This window comes from Sinocyclocheilus rhinocerous, unplaced genomic scaffold (assembly GCF_001515625.1).
Source record: "Sinocyclocheilus rhinocerous isolate Xijiao unplaced genomic scaffold, SAMN03320098_v1.1 scaffold953, whole genome shotgun sequence".
Lineage (NCBI taxonomy): Eukaryota > Metazoa > Chordata > Actinopteri > Cypriniformes > Cyprinidae > Sinocyclocheilus > Sinocyclocheilus rhinocerous.
The window spans coordinates 1,051,510-1,070,294 of NW_015643169.1; the positions used below are offsets into that span (position 1 = coordinate 1,051,510).

The 18,785-nt window shown below is 36.8% G+C and overlaps 1 protein-coding gene and 1 long non-coding RNA gene across 2 annotated transcripts in view; both read left to right on the forward strand.

Moving 5' to 3' along the window:
- LOC107757001 (uncharacterized) overlaps positions 1–494 on the forward strand; it is a 1,846-nt gene extending 1,352 nt beyond the window's left edge. The window contains exons 3-4 of the long non-coding RNA XR_001641885.1: positions 260–335; positions 414–494. This is a non-coding gene — a long non-coding RNA (uncharacterized LOC107757001). The remainder of the gene's footprint in view (positions 1–259; positions 336–413) is intronic.
- Positions 495–2,098: 1,604 nt separating this feature from the next.
- LOC107756991 (DAN domain family member 5-like) lies at positions 2,099–3,718 on the forward strand. Its single transcript, XM_016574323.1, has 2 exons — positions 2,099–2,578; positions 3,443–3,718. The coding sequence occupies exons 1-2, from the start codon at positions 2,099–2,101 to the stop codon at positions 3,716–3,718; spliced, it is 756 nt and encodes a 251-aa protein (XP_016429809.1).
- The last annotated feature ends 15,067 nt before the right edge of the window (positions 3,719–18,785 follow it).

The window sequence follows — 18,785 nt, forward strand, 5'->3', positions numbered from 1 at the left end:
AAAAACACACCCACTCACTGCCATTATAAAGCTTGGAAGAGCCAGGATATTTTTTAATATAACTCCGATTGGATTCGTCTGAAAGAAGAAAGTCATATACACCTAGGATGGCTTGAGGGTGAATAAATTATGGGGTAATTTTCATTTTTGGGTGAACTATCCCTTTTAAGGGAATTTGAGTGAGTTGCGTGAATCGATAAAATGTTTATTACAAGAAATTCAGACACAAATAAAAGAGTGCATCTCCCTTTTTTTCCAGCTCTCAGAGACCAAACTCGGATGTCAGCAGACATCACAAGGACGAAAATTTTATAACAAATGCATGGCGTAGTATGGTCAGTGTATGTGTGTCATTAGCGTGTAAGTGTGTGTATCTGTATACTTTATCAAACATTTGACCTTGTCATTCTTAGACCGCAGCGTTCCATCTGATATCAGAGAATGAAGCGAGAGATTCCAGCCATCCTCAGTCATTTCTCGGCCAACAGAGAATGTCTGCTGCTCTCAGGAGGGTCCAGCTCTGCAAGGACAAACCAAGATAAAACGATGAGCTTTGTTCCATATTAGGAGTCCTATACAGGGCATTGGTTAATTAGACACAAAGTCATTGGCTCCACCTGCTTTGTTCCATATTAGGAGTCCTATACAGGGCATTGGTTAATTAGACACAAAGTCATTGGCTCCACCTGCTGGACACTGAATGCGTTTACATGCACAATTATGCTAATAGACTGTAGTCATTATACATACACTTAGTAAAAATATACAGATAAATAAATGTCAGAGAATAACTTCACTCTCTAAACAAACCAAGTTTTTCCAGATTGTGTATTGTCCTCTGGTATTATTTGATCAACATAAATCATCACATTTCAATCTTCTGCAAACACACACATGTGTGAGATTCCTTATTTTTGTTGTTTGTACAGCAGTCTTATAGCTTTTTTTTTATTCTATGGTGAGAATTTGTTTTATTTGAAGTGCAAAACACCCAATGATTTTTAGAGTGTTTTTGTCTTTCTTTAGCAATAGCCATTTATTACAAGCCAAAAATGGATTTGTTGTTTGGATTGTTCAATTATAATGGAAAATGTTGTTTGGTCCTCAGGAAGTGCTTAATTTGTAATAAGCATTATGTGGCTCAGTTCAAAATCAAAGTTGCAAATAAATGGCAGTTCAAGTTCAAATCTGGAGAAATATTTACATCATGTGGTAAATCCTTTTCTTAAATCAAGGAAGTCCCTTTGTTGCATGTTCCCCCTGGGAAAGTTTTTTTTCCAAAGGGATTATTAAAGGTCGTAAATATGATTCAGACTACTTGCCATGCACACTAAAGATAGGAAACACTTAACACTTGAGCTCAACATCTGACTGTTTGAACTTCAGGTGAGCAAGAGCTTCAGCATGCCTACCCGTGAGAAAGAAACCATTTATTTAGCTATAAACACGTAAGTAAGTGATTATTGTGCATAATGTTTTTTCATTGTGACATTAAGAACAATTTCGTAACCGTATTACTATTAATGTTCTTGTTTTACTATCTTGGTCAATTTAGCCCATGCGGTTTTTTTTTTGTTTGTTTTTTTGTATAACGAATAAATAAATAAATACACAAGCCTAACTCTACATAGCCTATACACATAGCCTACACAAGACCGCATCAATCGATGATGCTTAAGTTGTCAAATAAAAATGTACTGACATTGTCAAAAAATAAATGCGAAAAAGCACACAACAGCAAAGCTTTTCCGTTCCCACGGCGTGATAAACAGATGAGATGAAAGGTGCACTTGTCACTACCACACGAAAACTCACCTGTCACTCACAGCCACTATTCGGACAGGTACAAGCTATATTCACCCCTATAATAAAACAATGACCAGTCATGAAAGAACCCGCTGAGAGTACGCCTATATAATTGTCGTCGGCTCTGGCTTCATGTCCACAACGACAGCAAGGTGACCATACAGAACCTTGAACCACGAGATTTGACAAAAAAAAAAAAAAAGACTTTCTTCTGCGACTTTTTCTTGAGCGACAGTGGAGGAAAATAAATCAATTTTCGAGTATAGTTTGTAATATTCTCCAATTCTGCAAAATGACGTTTCAAATCAGCTCTTTTATTCTGTTGTCAGTGGTCACTTTGGTTGGCGCTTTTCCTCGCAGCGCCTTTCCGCGGGACTTTCACCGACACGTCGCGAAAGATTTAGAATTTTCCGGGAATGGACCAGACGAACCTATTCGGGGATCTGTCAGAGTTGTCAAACTCAGCCCTCATTTTCTGCGACGGGCCGCCGGTAGTCACGTGCAGTCCAAAAACTCACCACGTCGAGGCGCGTTTCCTGCCTTTTTGGCCCTAGGACGTCCGGGTCCGTCAGTCCTGGCCCATAACAAACCTGCGGCCCTGCTCCCTCAGGTGAGCGCGAGCAGCACCAGTGTAGACGCCAGGAGAAAACAGGGTCTGGAGATGTGGCAGAAAGTGATGCACAAAAGCGAGCGAAGCAAAGAGGACGTGGCGCTACGCATCAATCCCAAAGACATGATCAAACAGAGCTGTGCCGCAGTGCCCTTCACACAGGTATGGTTTTTATTTTTCATTAAAGTCAATGTCAGACGCGTTTTGTTTCTAATTGATTGAAGGTTCTGTGATTATACTGTACACTCTAAAAAATGCTGGGTTGTTTCAACCCAACGTTGGGTCAAATATGGACTAACCCAACTTTTGGGTTAAAACTTTAATTAAAAAATTTAACCCAACAGCTGGGTTAGTCCATATTTGACCCAATGTTGGGTTGAAACAACCCAGCATTTTTTAGAGTGTACTAGCTACACAGGTTTTTCTTATATATATTTTCTTATATAGCCTAGGCTATATTGTTAAAACAAATTATACATTATTAATTAAGTGCTGACCTATTTGGTATGCACTATGAAAACAAACTTAAAACTTAAATTTAACTGCGGTCTTCAAAATTTAAGTTAAATAATATAATGTCAAACCTTTAGTGATAGCCTACGTTCATTGCACTTGTTTGACCACTTTGAATTAGCCTAAATGAAAATCGAAATAAAAAAAATAAAAAAACGCGTAACAATTACAGAAGTCATCGGCGTTTAATAAATTGTCATTTAATGGATATAGGCCTACATCCAGTAATATTGCTAAAACATAACGATGAAAACCTTGTAACCAAAGGGAAAATATAAACAAGAGAATTTAGGCTATAAACATAAAAAAAACTAAACATTAGCCTATATGTTAAGAATGACAATTGAACTGATCATATTTTACAGTTTAATTGGAAACTGACTTGAATTAACTTGTCTGAAACAGCTTGCCCATCGCTTAAATGGGTATTAGGCCTACATTTATTTGTTAGTGTTCGTTTAGCCTATTGTTTGTTTTTGTGCTATATTTTTTAAAGTGACTTTCTGTTCACAGCGCGTAACTGAGGACGGCTGTGAGACGGTGACCGTTCACAATAACCTCTGCTACGGTCAGTGCAGCTCCATGTTCGTCCCCTCCAGCGGAGAGTCTCCTGGACAGCAAGGAGCCCAGTGCACGCGATGCGGGCCCTCTAAATCGCGCTTTGTGCTTGTGCCCTTGCGCTGCGGGACAGAGGTGCGCGAGAACCGCGTCATGGTCGTTGAGGACTGCAAATGCGAAACTAGTAGTGAAGAGGTCAAAGTTCAGAACACGGAAATGTTTTATTTATAACAGGCATTTTAAAGTTTTTATTTTAAGCGTTCTAATATTTAAGTGCACTAACGGTGTGTGTATTTGAGGATTACGAAGCCACATACATGTGGAAGATTTGTGTTGTGTGTCTGATGAGTGACCGAAATAGATTCGGTTCAGAATGTAAAATATTTCTGTGAACTGCCGTCTGATATTCAGCGGTATTTTTGTGTTAATTGTAATGACGATGCAGCTCTTGAGTTTACATTTTTTAAGAATCCAGTAATTTTATGGTTACGTGTCATTTCATAGCTTCACCGATAAGTGTCGCTGTTGCATGAACATGATTTCAGCATTTTTTAAACTTTAGTTTATACTCTGTTGTTTACATAAAGAATAATGTGAATTGAGGTAAATTGAACCACATTGCAATGACTGTCAAAAGTGGCTCGGTTTTCTTGACTACACAACATTAATCTTGCGGATAAAAGTATATTTGTTGTATTTTGTTGAGATGTGGGCCTATTTGAGTCTGGTGGCATTATCAGAGAATTTAGTTCTTAAATTTTCGAAGAAAAAATATAATTCGTTAAACTGTACAAAGCAACAAACAGGCCTACCACACAAAGTGGAGACGTAGCTATAAAATGAAAAAGGTGCTAAATCAATAAAACATCTTGAAAAAAAAAACATACGCCTGGATGTGTTTGTTTAAATGCCTCCTAATTCATTTTTATTCATATACAACAGCAAACTGCAACCACAAACTACAGAATATGTATGTAGGCTATGTATGTATTCTGTTCTTTGTATTTTATTCATTGTCTGCTATTATATAAGCAATTATTATTGGAAATTCGTTAACCTATGGGTTCTATAGTATCTAATCTGGCCTATAGCCTAGAAAATATGGATTGATCGTCATTCAGCTTAGTTAAACAATATAAGCATGAACCTGATTTGCTGCTTTAATGAGACTATCGTTTAACATCAAAATGCACTTTAAGTGTTGTTAGACTCTGTTGCTGCCTAATCGCTCTTTTCAATACTGTGGGAATCGCCGTCTCCCTATAGGACAGCTGCACTTCAGTCCTGAACGTGTCAAGAGGAAAATAAAAGTTTTATTCTTCAATTTTCTGGCACCTGGCTGGGAAAAAAGGTCTATTCTGTTCTTTGTATTTTATTTATTGTCTGCTATTATATAAGCAATTATTATTGGAAATTCGTTAACCTATGGGTTCTATATATCTAATCTGGGCTATAGCCTAGAAAATATGGATTGATCGTCATTCAGCTTAGTTAAACAATATAAGCATGAACCTGATTTGCTGCTTTAATGAGACTATCGTTTAACATCAAAATGCACTTTAAGTGTTGTTAGACTCTGTTGCTGCCTAATCGCTCTTTTCAATACTGTGGGAATCGCCGTCTCCCTATAGGACAGCTGCACTTCAGTCCTGAACGTGTCAAGAGGAAAATAAAAGTTTTATTCTTCAATTTTCTGGCACCTGGCTGGGAAAAAAGGTCGAGTTTACTCATCCCATATGAAAAATCGCCCGAGGGAGAACAAGGGGGTGCTTTACATGGCCTTGGCAGTCTGTCAAAATCGCTTCTTACTGCAATTTGCATTCCGCGCGAGACGAGCCCCCCTCCACTGACTCCTCGCTTTTGTTGTGGATTTTACGAGCAGTTCTGGTCTACGATCAGTCTGTGCAGTGGTTAATGAGGTCAATTTAAGTAAATTAATAATTTATCTAATCCAAAGTGGTTCCTCGTGCAACACATGTGGAGATTTTTACATAAGTAGCGAAAACACTTTAGAGGGCGCTGTTGCCATGGCAGCGCTGAACGAGGCGGGGGCGTTTGGGTATTTGGGTTCGCACGCGCGCCAAGAACCAGATCATCGGGAAATCTAAGCACCGTCGGTAAACTCGTTAAAGGTAGAAATGACAACAACGCGAACCCCCGAGCTGCCTAGTATTTGTGCAAGGTTGAGCAAGCAAAGAACGGCGGAAAAATACGCAAGAGAAACGCGCCATTCAAGCTGCATTAGAGGAAAGTAGTGTGTGGTTAGTGCGATCGCGAGGGTCACGCGGGATCGGTGCACGGATTAGATTAAACTGATATTGCAAACAGGGGTGGCATATTGGGGTGATAGGCAACTAGGGAAATTTGGTTAAAGCATTACAGCGAAACAAGCTTTTTAGATTCGAAGCTGATATTAATAGAGCATGAACAGCAGTAGGCCTAGCCCACAACTTGTCACTAAGCCCATTTTATTGTGTTTGTTAAGCCTGGTTTAATATGCAGTCGCCCCACACATGCCCAGCACTGCATATCTCCTGAGAGTGGACCAGTTGGACTTTTGCATATTGAACCTTTTTAATAGCGTGGCACAGATTGAGGCCTTTGAAATGCGGACATGGGTCTGAAGCCGGTCCATGGGTGGATTGGTTGGACCTGACAGCTCTAAGCATGGTGAGAGGGGCCACGTTCCTGCATGCCTCAGGGTCTTTAGTGTGAAATGCCAGGGTAAACTTAGAGATGGTACGGTTGCAATGACATGGATGTGGCACGGATGCCTAGGAGCAGCTGGGCAAGGTTGGCACATGATTGCCATTGGGAGTTTGTGCCGCAGGGCACCACCAGCTTCCAGTGCTTCAGTTGAATCCTACAGCTCTTCATTACAATTGTACACGGAGTTGCCTTCAATTCACGTCCAACCTGCCATATACAAAACCCAAAGCAGCTCTATATAAGAGCACACAGAGCCAGGGGTTTTATAGATCACATTAATTTGCAGTGTATATGGTAGCAAGTTAGCTAACTGTATCTAGCTGTGAAGATTGTGCATAGAAAAACTCTGGTTTTAGGAGAAATTGAAGGAATAGTTCATTTAAATGAGAATGGTATTATTTATTTACCCCCATGTTCCATTCCCAAGTGTTTTTTTTTTTACTGCAATGGAACACAAAAGGAAAAATGGACAAGCTTCTGTTTTTCATGCATCGGTCAAGCTCCAAAAAATACATAAAACACAAAAAAGTATCATAAAGGTAGACAATGTGACTTGCGCTATATTATGTTTTCTGAAGCCAATATGCAGAACCTCAAGATTGCAAGACAAAGCCAGTTTTTATGTGGCACATTTCATACCCAATTTTAATTCAAGAACATATAGGCATAATAAAGTAAAAAAAAAAAAAAGCATTTTAAAATAGATTCAAATGAATACATTTAAATAAAAGGCCATAATTGCAGTTTATGTTCATTCACTGGATACTGTTACTGTAAAAGCCTCACTTTAATTCTCATTCACTCTCATTTACATGCACACATGCATGCTTCGGTCTCGGTCTTTGACCTGTGGGATGTGCAAACATATTAATTAGACATTATAGACTAAAGCCTGTGAGATGCAGGTGATGTCACATAACAACTCTAATTGCTTTAATTAGGGTAATTAAGGCTAGACATTTGGCGAAAGCATCTTGTGTAGCTCTGCCTGATGTCATATTTTCTTGTCGTCTGCCTCACCGTGCCATGTTTCCGAGCTCAGCGTCCATGTGTGCCGGTGTCTGCTGGCATCAGGATTATTGTGTTCATTTACCCTGAGAGAGCAGGAGACATACGCTCTGTTACGGCACCTGGTGAGCTGCCTTTGTAGCCCACGTTTTAAAGGGGTCATATGATGCAATTTCATTTTTTCCTTTCTCTTTGGAGTGTTACAAGCTCTTGGTGCATAAAGAAGATCTGTAAAGTTGCAAAGACTAAAGTCTCAAATCCAAAGAGATATTCTTTATAAAAGTTAAGAGTCAGCCACACCCCCCTAAAACGGCTCGTTCGAACACGCCCCCACATATCTACCTAACTGTGTGGGAAGATTTGCATAACGCCACACAAATGTTCACGCAAAGAAAGAAGGAGTAACTTTTATTCTCGCTGTAGTATTGTTGACGCTGCAGCCATGTCGTGAAGGTGCTGTGTGCTTTGTTGTGAAAGCGAAACTACTTTGTTTGGTCTTCCAAAAGAGAACGATATCCGCTTCGTCATGCCTGGAGCTGATCCGTGCTGGTAACTGAGGAAATACATCAACATCGCGCTGTGCATCGCCGGATCGGCTTTCACCGTGGACGAAGCGGAGTCCAGCCCGCCTCAGCTCACTCTATCCAGGCCTCAGCGCACGCTAAGCCGGGGCTTCCCCTCACGCTAGGCCGCTGTGTTTTTCGTTGTGAAAGCAAAACTACTTTGTTTGGTCTTCCAAAAATGGACACGACTAGAAATCAGTGGTTAAGTTGTATTTACAACACTGTTCCAGAACAGTTCAACCCAAATATCCAGATGTGTGCAGCACATTTTATGGAGGACTGTTTACTGATCCTGGAAGAGTAGACTACAATGCCAGTGCCAGCAGTTCTGACTCACGTAAGTACGTTTTCTTTGGCCAATCACAACGCACTGGATAGCTGGCCAATCACAGCACACCTCGGTTTTTCAGACCGATGAGCTTTGTAAAAATCGACGCGTTTCAGAAGGCGGGGCATAGAGGAGAAACAATAATGTACAGTATGTGGAAAATAATGTGTTTTTTTAACTTTAAACCACATAAACACATTTCATTACACCAAATACACAAAATAATGTTCTTTTTAGCAGCATCATATGACCCCTTTAAGGCATCATATGTGCGTTTCCAACATGAAGGCTGTTCCAAAAGGTAGGCAGTGTAATTCTGCCGCCTTATATGTATTCTTCAAAGGGCAGTTCTACAATGCATTTTGATGAACACAGAGAGAAAAATAATGCATGGCAGACAAGAACAAAGTATTGATGAAAAAAAATGTTTTAATATATGACTATTTTATCAAATATTTTAGTGAATATTTATGCTTAATAGAGTATTGCACATGCAAAAATCCATTGTGATCAAATGTATACACTCTTAAAAATAAAGGTTATTTTTTGGCATCTATATGGTTCCTTGAAGAACCATTATCATCCATGGAACATTTCCATTCCACGATAGGTTCTTATACTATTAAAAGGTTCTTCAGATTATTAAAATGTTCTTCACGCTTAAAAAATGGTTCTTTTAAGAACTTATTGCTGAAAGGTTCTGAAAGAAATGGTTCTTCCGCGGCATTACTATGAAAATCCTGTTTTGGAACCTTTATTTTTCAGAGTGCGGGCAGTAAACAGCAAGGCAGCTCACAATGATTTGGAACAGATCCATATAAATGGACTGTAAAACATTAGATTCTAGTGTCTAAAATATAGAGAAAGAAGATACAAAGTGGAGAAACGATGAATTTCTTCCACAAATGTATGCCAGGTTTTAATGGCGAGAAGCTCATTCTTTGTCTCCCTCAGCTTTCGACACATTTGAAATGTTTGCTTTTGAGTGCACAAGGGGAAAGAGGAAGAGGAAATGGAATTCTCTTTAAGAATTCATCACTCTCAGAGATGCAGGAAGTGCCCGCGGGAGCCATTTTGTATCTCAAATTGTGCTGAGCGGAGTGCAGCGAAGAGAGAAAATCTGGGCACAGATGAGTGTGCATTCTGAATGTCACTCAGACTCCAGAGAGTCTCTAATTGATTTGGGACTTTGATTCTTCGCTCATTTCGAGATCACAATGCTCAGAGAGTGGTAGTGAGCGACACAGCCGTGAGCTTTTAAATGTCTTGTTAAACATGGCACAGATGGCGTGCAAAACTTTTTTTAAAAGAGCTGTGAGAATGTGGCAGTGGTTGGAATAGCGTACTAACATGCTACTCTTACTGTGTTTGCAGTATATAGTACGTACATTCATAAAAATAAAGGTTCTTTATTTTTTCGCATCGATGGTTCCATGAGGAATCTTTAATGTCCAGGAAACCTTTCAATTCCGTAAAAGGTTCTTTATAGTGGACTAAGAAAAATATGGTTCTTGAACTGTTCATTGAACGGTTCTTTGGGAACCCAAAATGGTTCTTCTTTGACATCGCTGTGAAAACGCCCTTTTGGAACCTTTATTTTTGAGTGAATATGTACACAGTATGCTAATTTTTGGGAATGCATCCACTCCTTTAACCTTCAATTTCCAATGTTATCAGTGTAGTAAACAGAATACAGTATATACTATGCAATATTCACTAAGTATAGTAACCAAGCTAACTTTCTTCTAGTAACATTAATGGAACATTCATTCAAAGTTGTCCGGTCGTTAATAACATTTGTGAAACATTAGCACAACATGTTGTTTATACAGGTACATCATTCAGGATTTTTTTTTTTTGATGTTCGTCTGATTTTTTTATGTGGTTACTTTTTACTATGTTAATAACATTTGTGAAACATTAGCACAACATGTTGTTTATACAGGTACATCATTCAGGATTTTTTTTTTTTTGATGTTCGTCTGATTTTTTTATGTGGTTACTTTTTACTAATACTAGTCATAACATTATCTGTGCAAAATAAACATTTCCTTCATGTTTTCTGTAACATTCGCAAGACATTTTTAAAACAACTGGATGTTCAGACATAACATTTTCTTAACTTAATGGGAACTTTAGTAAAACATTCTTAGAACATATTTTTTGTTATTGGAGACGCTAGTATTCCATTTCGAACAGCGAACACAATCTGTGACTTAAAATCAATAGAAAAGTCATTTTGAGTGATGGAAGGGAAGGACTGGATGTGAATTTGCTACCAGATTGAAAGAAAATAAAAGGTCTAAATGTTTGAAATGAAATGTTTGAGAGATTCTGGCCTGCTTTATTGCTGGATTTCATCCGCCTGCTGTGCCTAACTCTGCTGGCCAGGCTGAAGCAATCGCTCCACCAGCCTTGCACTGTCTGCATGAAGATAAATGAGACAATTAGAGCTTCTCGGTTATCAATTAAACATCCAGGACGGCTGTATTACATCAAACACTGCAATTGTGATTCACTGTGAATCCAGATTCTTTTGTTCAGACTCCCATCGGGCACCAATCTAAACCGACAATGCCAGTTTTAGGTAAATTATTTTTTTGGACATTGTTATTTGATTTTCATAGCCAATTTCAAATGTTTTGAGTTTTTTTTGTGCCTTGTTTTGGTTTTGCTACTGTGATTGCCTAGAATTCAAGCTCCCACACACACATGCACACAGAAAGCATATATACGGAAGTGGGAAAGGGGTCTCGGGCTACAATTTAGGGGGTGCAGGTGGCGCTAAGCCGGTATGGGCTCTGCCCGCTGTCTCTGCACGATGCCAGCGTGCTGCACGCATACACACACATACACAGATGATGCCAATGCCATCTGTCATCGGTGAGAACATCTGCAGCTCAAGGTGCCCTTGTCACCCATAGTTAAATTAACGAGAGGGAGGGAGAAAATACAACTACAGATCTTATTAGGATCAAGCAAAATGCAACTCAGCTGATATAAATTTTCATGTTTTGGGAATTTCACTTTTAATTTTAGTGTTTCGCTTTCATAAAGCTGACCAATTCAACCCTGTTACAAAAGTTATTGTAAGATACATGACCAAACTATTTTATTTTATTTATGGGAAATATAATTTTATCAATAAACCAAACAAACCAAAATGCTGTCTGATATTAGCTAGCCACTATGAACTAAATCTAGTCATTATTATTATTATTTTTGACATATTTTTAGCTTCCACTGATATGTTTATTGAATATTTGTTGCTAAGATAAATATTACACAAATCAAGATTTCAGTTTGCATTCGCCAATGTCCCTATTTTACTATCAGACTTAAAGACAGAAATAGTAGGCCTATATGAAATAAAACTAATATTTAGTTTCATCTTCTTCTTTTTTTTAAAGAAACCAATGAAGGTTTATCATCAACATTTAAGTTTATTAACGTTTATTATGTATTACCTTTCCCAGATACACCGTGGTAAGTCTATAATCATGATTTCTGATTTAGAGCTGTCGGGACGGATTTCCCGCGAAACTGCTACGTCATGTTAAAAAGAAAAGGGTTCTATAACGCGTGTGTGGTGTGGAGGAAGGTTCAGTAGCATATTTTTAGGACATCTGTCTTTTTATTATTATTATTATTATTCAGGATGTTGATCACTTGTACACCGGTACGCTTCAAACCGTCAAATGAATTAACTAAGCCCGTAATGTTCATGTTAACCTGCACTTTTACGCTTTAACCGCCAGAGGGCTAAACATAGTGTAGCTTTAAGCAATTAATGTCTTTAAATTACATTAAAAATAAAATTTTAATTTTTTATTTTTATTTTTTTATATATATATAACTCACTTCTGGGGACAATTTATCTAATCAAAACAACAACTAAAATCATATGCACGCTTCCTTTTAGACATACTTTGTCAATGCATTCTTTTTGAAGGTTTTTAGATTTTTTTTGTTTCTGTTCCTGTTTCCTTTAGAAACACAGATGGTTTCTTTTTCATCTCACACACTGCCTCCCACCATCCAGATTAAGTGTTTATATGTTTTTGCACGTGGATAGGCTATGTGTACATATGTGTGAAGCAGATGGCATGGCTGGGTAACTATGCCAGTCTCTCAAATATATTCAGTGTTGTGCTCCATCTGTGACCCTGCATGCCAAGACCTGGCCTGACCCTAAATCTATCTATCGAGGTGTATATAAATGGCAATTTTATGTCCCAGGTTTTAATTATATTTTTCCTTTCTTTCTTTCTTTCTTTCCTTTCAACACATTAAAAGTGTCTTGAAAACTTTTTACCATTTCTTCATAATAGTTTTTCTAATTTTTAAATACCTTTAATCAGTTGTTATTATTTTGTTGTTGTCCTAGACCCACATTTTCAGTCATAAATTATGAAAATCTGAAAATCTATTATAAAAGAAATTACAAAACTATCATGCTTTTAATAAAGAGTAAAATAAAAACAAACCATTTTAATATTTATTATTTGTGTTTTTAAAATGATTTTCTTATATTTTCAAATTACTATCCATGATCTGTGTCCACAAGGAATAATTTTCCCTAATTACGTTGAATCATAATTTTTTCTGTTGGTGTACCTGGTTATCAAGAGAAAAAAGACTGAAAAAGAATTGAAGGATATGTGTGAGAAAAAAAAGACAAATTAAGGTAAATATCACTTGTGAACAAAATATTTTAGTTTTTCCAATCAAACTGTAATTTTGCTAAATGCAAATAGTGTGAAAATATTATTTAAATTGTGTGTATTTAGGATAGCCTACATGAAATAACTGAGCTATGAGAAAAAGTCATTTCAATTACAGAATTCTATTAAACATAATTAATTCACAATTTGACATCTTTATTTTTTTCCGGTTTAAAGTGTTTTGGACTCTAATCCTGAAAAGAGTCACGTGACTGCATTTGCAGCATCTTTCCCGCCCGGAAACATGCAGAGGAGAGGACCGGCGGTAAATCTTGAAATTATTAGTCAAAGCGCGGGTTGGAGAGTTTTCTCCATCGTCTTCCCTACAGTGAGTCTAAAGGTCTGCCTGAGATGTGCAGAGTTCGGGCTCATGTCAGCCCTTTGTTGTTCACAGGTGATATTAACCAGTATCGCTTAATTTCTGCTGTTGTTGAGAAAGCTAAACTGCCAAATAAACCGCTAGCTTCAGTCAGACACCCTGACGACATCAAAACTTAGTGTAGCCTGTCTGGAATAAGTTAATTAATTATATCTCCATCCTTCATTTAATTGACGCTTTGTACAAAACTAATAGAACTTATATTTACATTTAGTCATTTAGCAGACGCTTTTATCCAAAGCGACTTACAAATGAGGACAATGGAAGCAATCAAAGTCTCAGTTAGCTTAACGCAGAGCACGTAGCAAGTAAAAAAAAAAAAATATATATATAATAAAGAAAACAGATAGAATAGAAAAAAAATAGAGCAAGCTAGTGTTCGAGGTCTTTTTTTCTTTTCAGTTCAAGTGGCATATTAAAGACTGAAACCCCCTAGGGTAGAAAATATCTTCAAATTTACACACGATATCATCAGTTAGCTTAACGCAGAGCACGTAGCAAGTAAAAAAAAAAATATATATATAATAAAGAAAACAGATAGAATAGAAAAAGAATAGAGCAAGCTAGTGTTAGAGGTCTTTTTTGCTTTTGTTAATTGTATAATAAATGAAAACAAAAACAGAATACAAAAAGATTAGAAAGCAAGTGTTAGTTTTTTTTAAAAAGAAAACGAGCAGCAAATGAATAGAGTTCAAGTCTAAAAGGGACAAGTGTTTTAAATCCATAGGTAGATAAACACAGTGAAAGAAATTCGTTTTTCTATTTGATATGCATTGTATTTATTCATTGTAGCATTATAGTATAATTATTATTTATAATCATGGACCGTCTTAATTATTTAGATTTTAAATAAACATTAAGACTGAAATAAACCTCTCTAGAACAAAAATGGTACAACAGAAGTTATACACTGTTATTTATTAATATATAGCCGTTAAATGATGTATTAAATCCACGAATCCACTAGAGGGCGCCAAATACTATTTTGAAAAGAAAGGAATTGTCACAGATGAGGACAAACAAGCAGAAAGGTCACCCCGTCTCCATTTACGATTTATGATACTCTGACAAGTGTGCGTAGGCTATTTTGTGTGAAAATGTATGATTATACTTGTGAGGGACAATTCAAAAAACTATTTGAGGCTCTCATAAATCTGTCAAACCATGTTTTGCTTTAAATCTACTGATGCCAGCAGTTTGTTTGAGGGTTAGACTAGGCTTTAGCATAATGTAATTACCATCAAATCTATACAAAATTTGCATCTATGAGATGTCATCACTAATGAAACATCCCAGGGATCAACGCTAAGGATTTTTTCTACTGGCCCTGGCCTGGTCGGGCCAGTGGTTAAAATTTTTACTTGCCCTGCCAACATGTTCACTGGCCCTGCCACAAAAAATAAAATAGTTGCTGTTATCATTGTTTCTGGTCTGTTATCTTGTATTCTAATTAGGGCTGGATGATATGGCCAAAATTGATATCACGATATATTTCTTAATTTCGGTCGATACGATATAATTCCGATATCGATATGAACACTATTTATCTGAAATAGAAATCTTTTGTAACATTATAAATGCATTTATCATCACTTTTGATCAATTTTAAGCATCCTTGCTAAATAAAAGTATCAAAATAACATTTGCATATTCTTCACTCTGTGTTGAACCTTGATTTTTCATAGCCATTTGAAATTAGAGGCAACCACTGCATTTTTAATCATGAATTGAAAAAAATGTGCAATGTTTGATTTATATTAGACTATATAATTTCAAAATCTGAAGCAAAAACAGAATAACCTGACTTTAGCTTTGTGAAGCACGGAACAGAAGATAGTCTGAAATAAAACAAAAAATGTCCGGTACATTAGTGCATCTGTAACATACTCCAGTGTATAAATTCAATATAGATTAATCATTGTTAAAGCTACAAAGTTACTTGCCAGGGCGGGTGTTTTGATATACTTTTGTATTTGCCCTGTTCAGGAGGCTCACGCGGCTGTCTGTGTGCGCGCTGTTCACACAGAACATAGCGCGCGAGTACTGAATGTAGTTGTTTTTCGCGCCCAAATGCTTTTTAATCGCTTGCAGTTTTAAATTAACAAGTCTTAAAAACACATGCAAATGATAAGTCGTGACGACGCTGCAGTGGCCCGATCGGGCAAGTGACAAATCCGTCTACTGTCCCAAGCCCTGCATTCATGTGAATGATTAACCCTCCTGTTTTGTTTAAAGTTTAAATTTATAATATTTTAAGAAATCTCCTTAAAGTAAAATCAATTTAAACTTTATTTTCCATTTAAATCTTTTACAATGTTCCTCTGATGTAAAGACAAAGCAGCCAGAAATTATTAAAGATTTAACCCTTTTTTGTATAATAAAATATATGCAGAATTGTATCTGTTTGCAGTCAGTTTGACCTATATGGTTAAACAATAAAATAGTACAACAATAAAATAGTACAACATTTGATAAATTTAAGAAGATATTTGGGAATTCTACTCAAGTCTTTACTGTATTTGTTTGAGCTGAAATGGCTGTTAAGTCTCTCAGACAATAGACAGTATACAGTAGTCAACATTTGAAGTGGATCAAAAAATATAATCAAAGTTGTCCTAAGACAAGAACGCATTTTGGTTTTATTTTTCGGACAACTTTAATAAAAGGTTTTGATCCACTTCAAATGTTGACTAGTGTATACATATGTTTTAGGTGAAAAGGTTTAGAAGAAATCTTGATAAGACCCTGTAAAAGTTGAATAAGCATAAATTGTAATGCTTTTTGACGTTTTAAGGTGCTGTCGTTTGTGTGGTAGCTAATATAATGCGGCCTAGTATTTTCAACATTCTGGGCATCTAGAGTGCCTGAGACTTAAAGGAACCTGGCATCGGTTTTTACACACACACACACACACACACACAATAGTCTGCTTTATAAGGTGCCCACAATACCATGGCAACCCCCATGTTCTCAGCGAGAAAGGATACTTTATGCCAAATAAATGCCATGGTAACTTAAAAAAGAACAACATGTTGCCCGGCAACCTTTGAAAGTTATTAAGGGAAATAAGTGGGTACAGAGGAATTGATAGGGTGTTAAAAAGAGACGGGGGAGGGGGAAGAGAAACAAACACAGAGAAAGAAATCTGACATTTTAGTGTATCCTTTTTCTGTGCCAAATTGCATCATTGTATCAAATACAGAACACTGTGATTCTGTAATCAGGCCATGATTAAATGTATGTGTGTGGACACAATTTTTCATTTGTGGTAATCAGCAAAGTTATTGTATATGGACATACATTTTGTTGTAGTTTTCCAACAGAGCCTCCCAGAGGTCTTATTACAAAATGTTTATGACTGTGTGTATACATGTAAAATCAGGGATTTTCAAACATATTTTTTATGCTGATGCCCCCATTGTAATGGGGCAGCCTGCTATATATGATCATGTATAGAGATCCATTTATAATATGCAAAAGAAATTGTGATTTTTATAGAGAACATGTTGTTCCCAAAATTCAGTTATTGGATTTTAGTTGTCATTATACAAAATCTAAGGCACGTTAATAAATATTATATTAGAAATCTAGAAAATATTAATTTTGCATAAAGAACAGCATGTTTCCCTCCCAAAATGTTACCTTTTTTCAAAATTTTAAGGCTTTTTAACGTTTTAAGGTACTGTCGTTTGTGTGGTATCTAATATAAAGCGTAACAACGTAGTTTGCACTGCGCTCTCGCGTTACTTGATCTTTTTATTTTGGTGCGTCAATCTGTTGAGTTACTTCGTATAGGAAATTATGATCCGCACTCACGAGAACAATCTTCTTTTTTCTTTTATTTTACATTCATTACTGATGGGAAGAGACACAAACGTTTCAGCTCAAAGCCTTCCTCAGTGTGTAAAGCAATTCAATCCCTCCACCCACTTTTCAAATCACTAATTATATTGACGTCAACATTAATTAGCCAATGTTCAATTACCACAATCATTAAATAATTTCCACTTAAACCCTGGACAATTTACATATATCCAACACAAAACGTCACATCCACTAGTACACCACACAATATACCCGTGACTAAAACAAGTTGTCTTTTCCCCATCAGTAATGAATGTAAAATAAAAGAAAAAAGAAGATTTCTCATGAGTGAGGATCATAATTTCCTATCTAATATAAAGCGGCCTAGTATTTTCAACATTCTGAGCATCTAGAGTGCCTGAGACTTAAAGGAACCTATATATTTATAGGGTTATATATATATCAGGGCTGTACGTTAACTTTTTTTTCACATAGCACTGGTGCTACAGAGGTTGAAAGTTTTGTAGCACAGGCCAAAAAGTTGTAGCACAAGTATAAAACGTCTGTTATCATGTCTGAAAACAAACACAAGTAATGGAGTTCATCACTTAAACAGGCACTGATGTTCCATACAGAGCACAAAAAATACAAAAAATTGTTTTTAGAAAACTAAAACATGAAATGTGGCGTTATCTGCTTTTGCAGATATTCCGTGTGAAATGCATTATGGGTAGTGTAGTTCGGAGAAATGTGAACGTGCGACGTGTGCTCTCGCTGTGCTGTGTAATTCAGAAAACGGACGTATATCCATTTTATTAATTAAACATTACACAAAGTGAGCGTCTAATTAGAGTTAAGCTAGTCGGCGTGGTAGCCCAGGCTCACATAGCCCACTATTGTTAAGCCGGTAGGCGTGGTAGCCACGGCTCACATAGCCATAGGCCACTAGCGTTAAGCCGGTCGGCGTGGTAGCCCAGGCACACACTTAAACCTACATTACTGTTAAAAAGTTAGAGGTCTGTACGTTTTTTTAATTTTATTTATATTATGCAGCATTGATGATTGATTTAATATTTAGAATAATAAGAAACATTTCTTGTGCATCAAATCAGCATATTAGAATGATTTCTGAAGGATCATGTGACACTGAAGACTGGAGTAATGATGCTGAAAATTCAGCTTTGATCACAGGAATAAATTACATTTTACAATATATACATATATAAAGCAGTTAATTGATATTGCAATATTTCACAATATTACTTTTTAAACTGTAATTCTGGTTAAATAAATGCAGCTTTGGTGAGCAGAGACTTGTTTCAGAAACATTAAAAAAATCTTAACAACCCCAGCTTTTAAACTTATGTGAATTTCAATAAAGAAGAGATTAGTAGTTAAAAATAATTAAAATAGATTCATGTTTTTGCTTTGTTCCTGTTAATTTTTGTGCCTCTTGCAGTCCCTTGGGGGTCTGCTGACAACAGTTTGAAAGCCCTGTATGAAAGCAACTTCATTACTCTGTGTTGGTTAAATTTGGTGTGTATTTACGTTTATGTGTTTGGCAGACACTTTCTTACCAAAGCTCCGGTGAAGAAAGTGCATTTGTTGTGGTGTGATGATTGCTGGAGCTGATAGCTGGGGGAGCAATTTGAGCAGTAAGACAAGACCACAGCATGCTAATAAGAATGTAATTCCAACAAGACTGTAGCGCAGCACAATAAAGGAAGTGTAATGTTTTGTTGGTAGGATTAGAGAGTGTGCATTTTGAAAACTGTATGTTTGC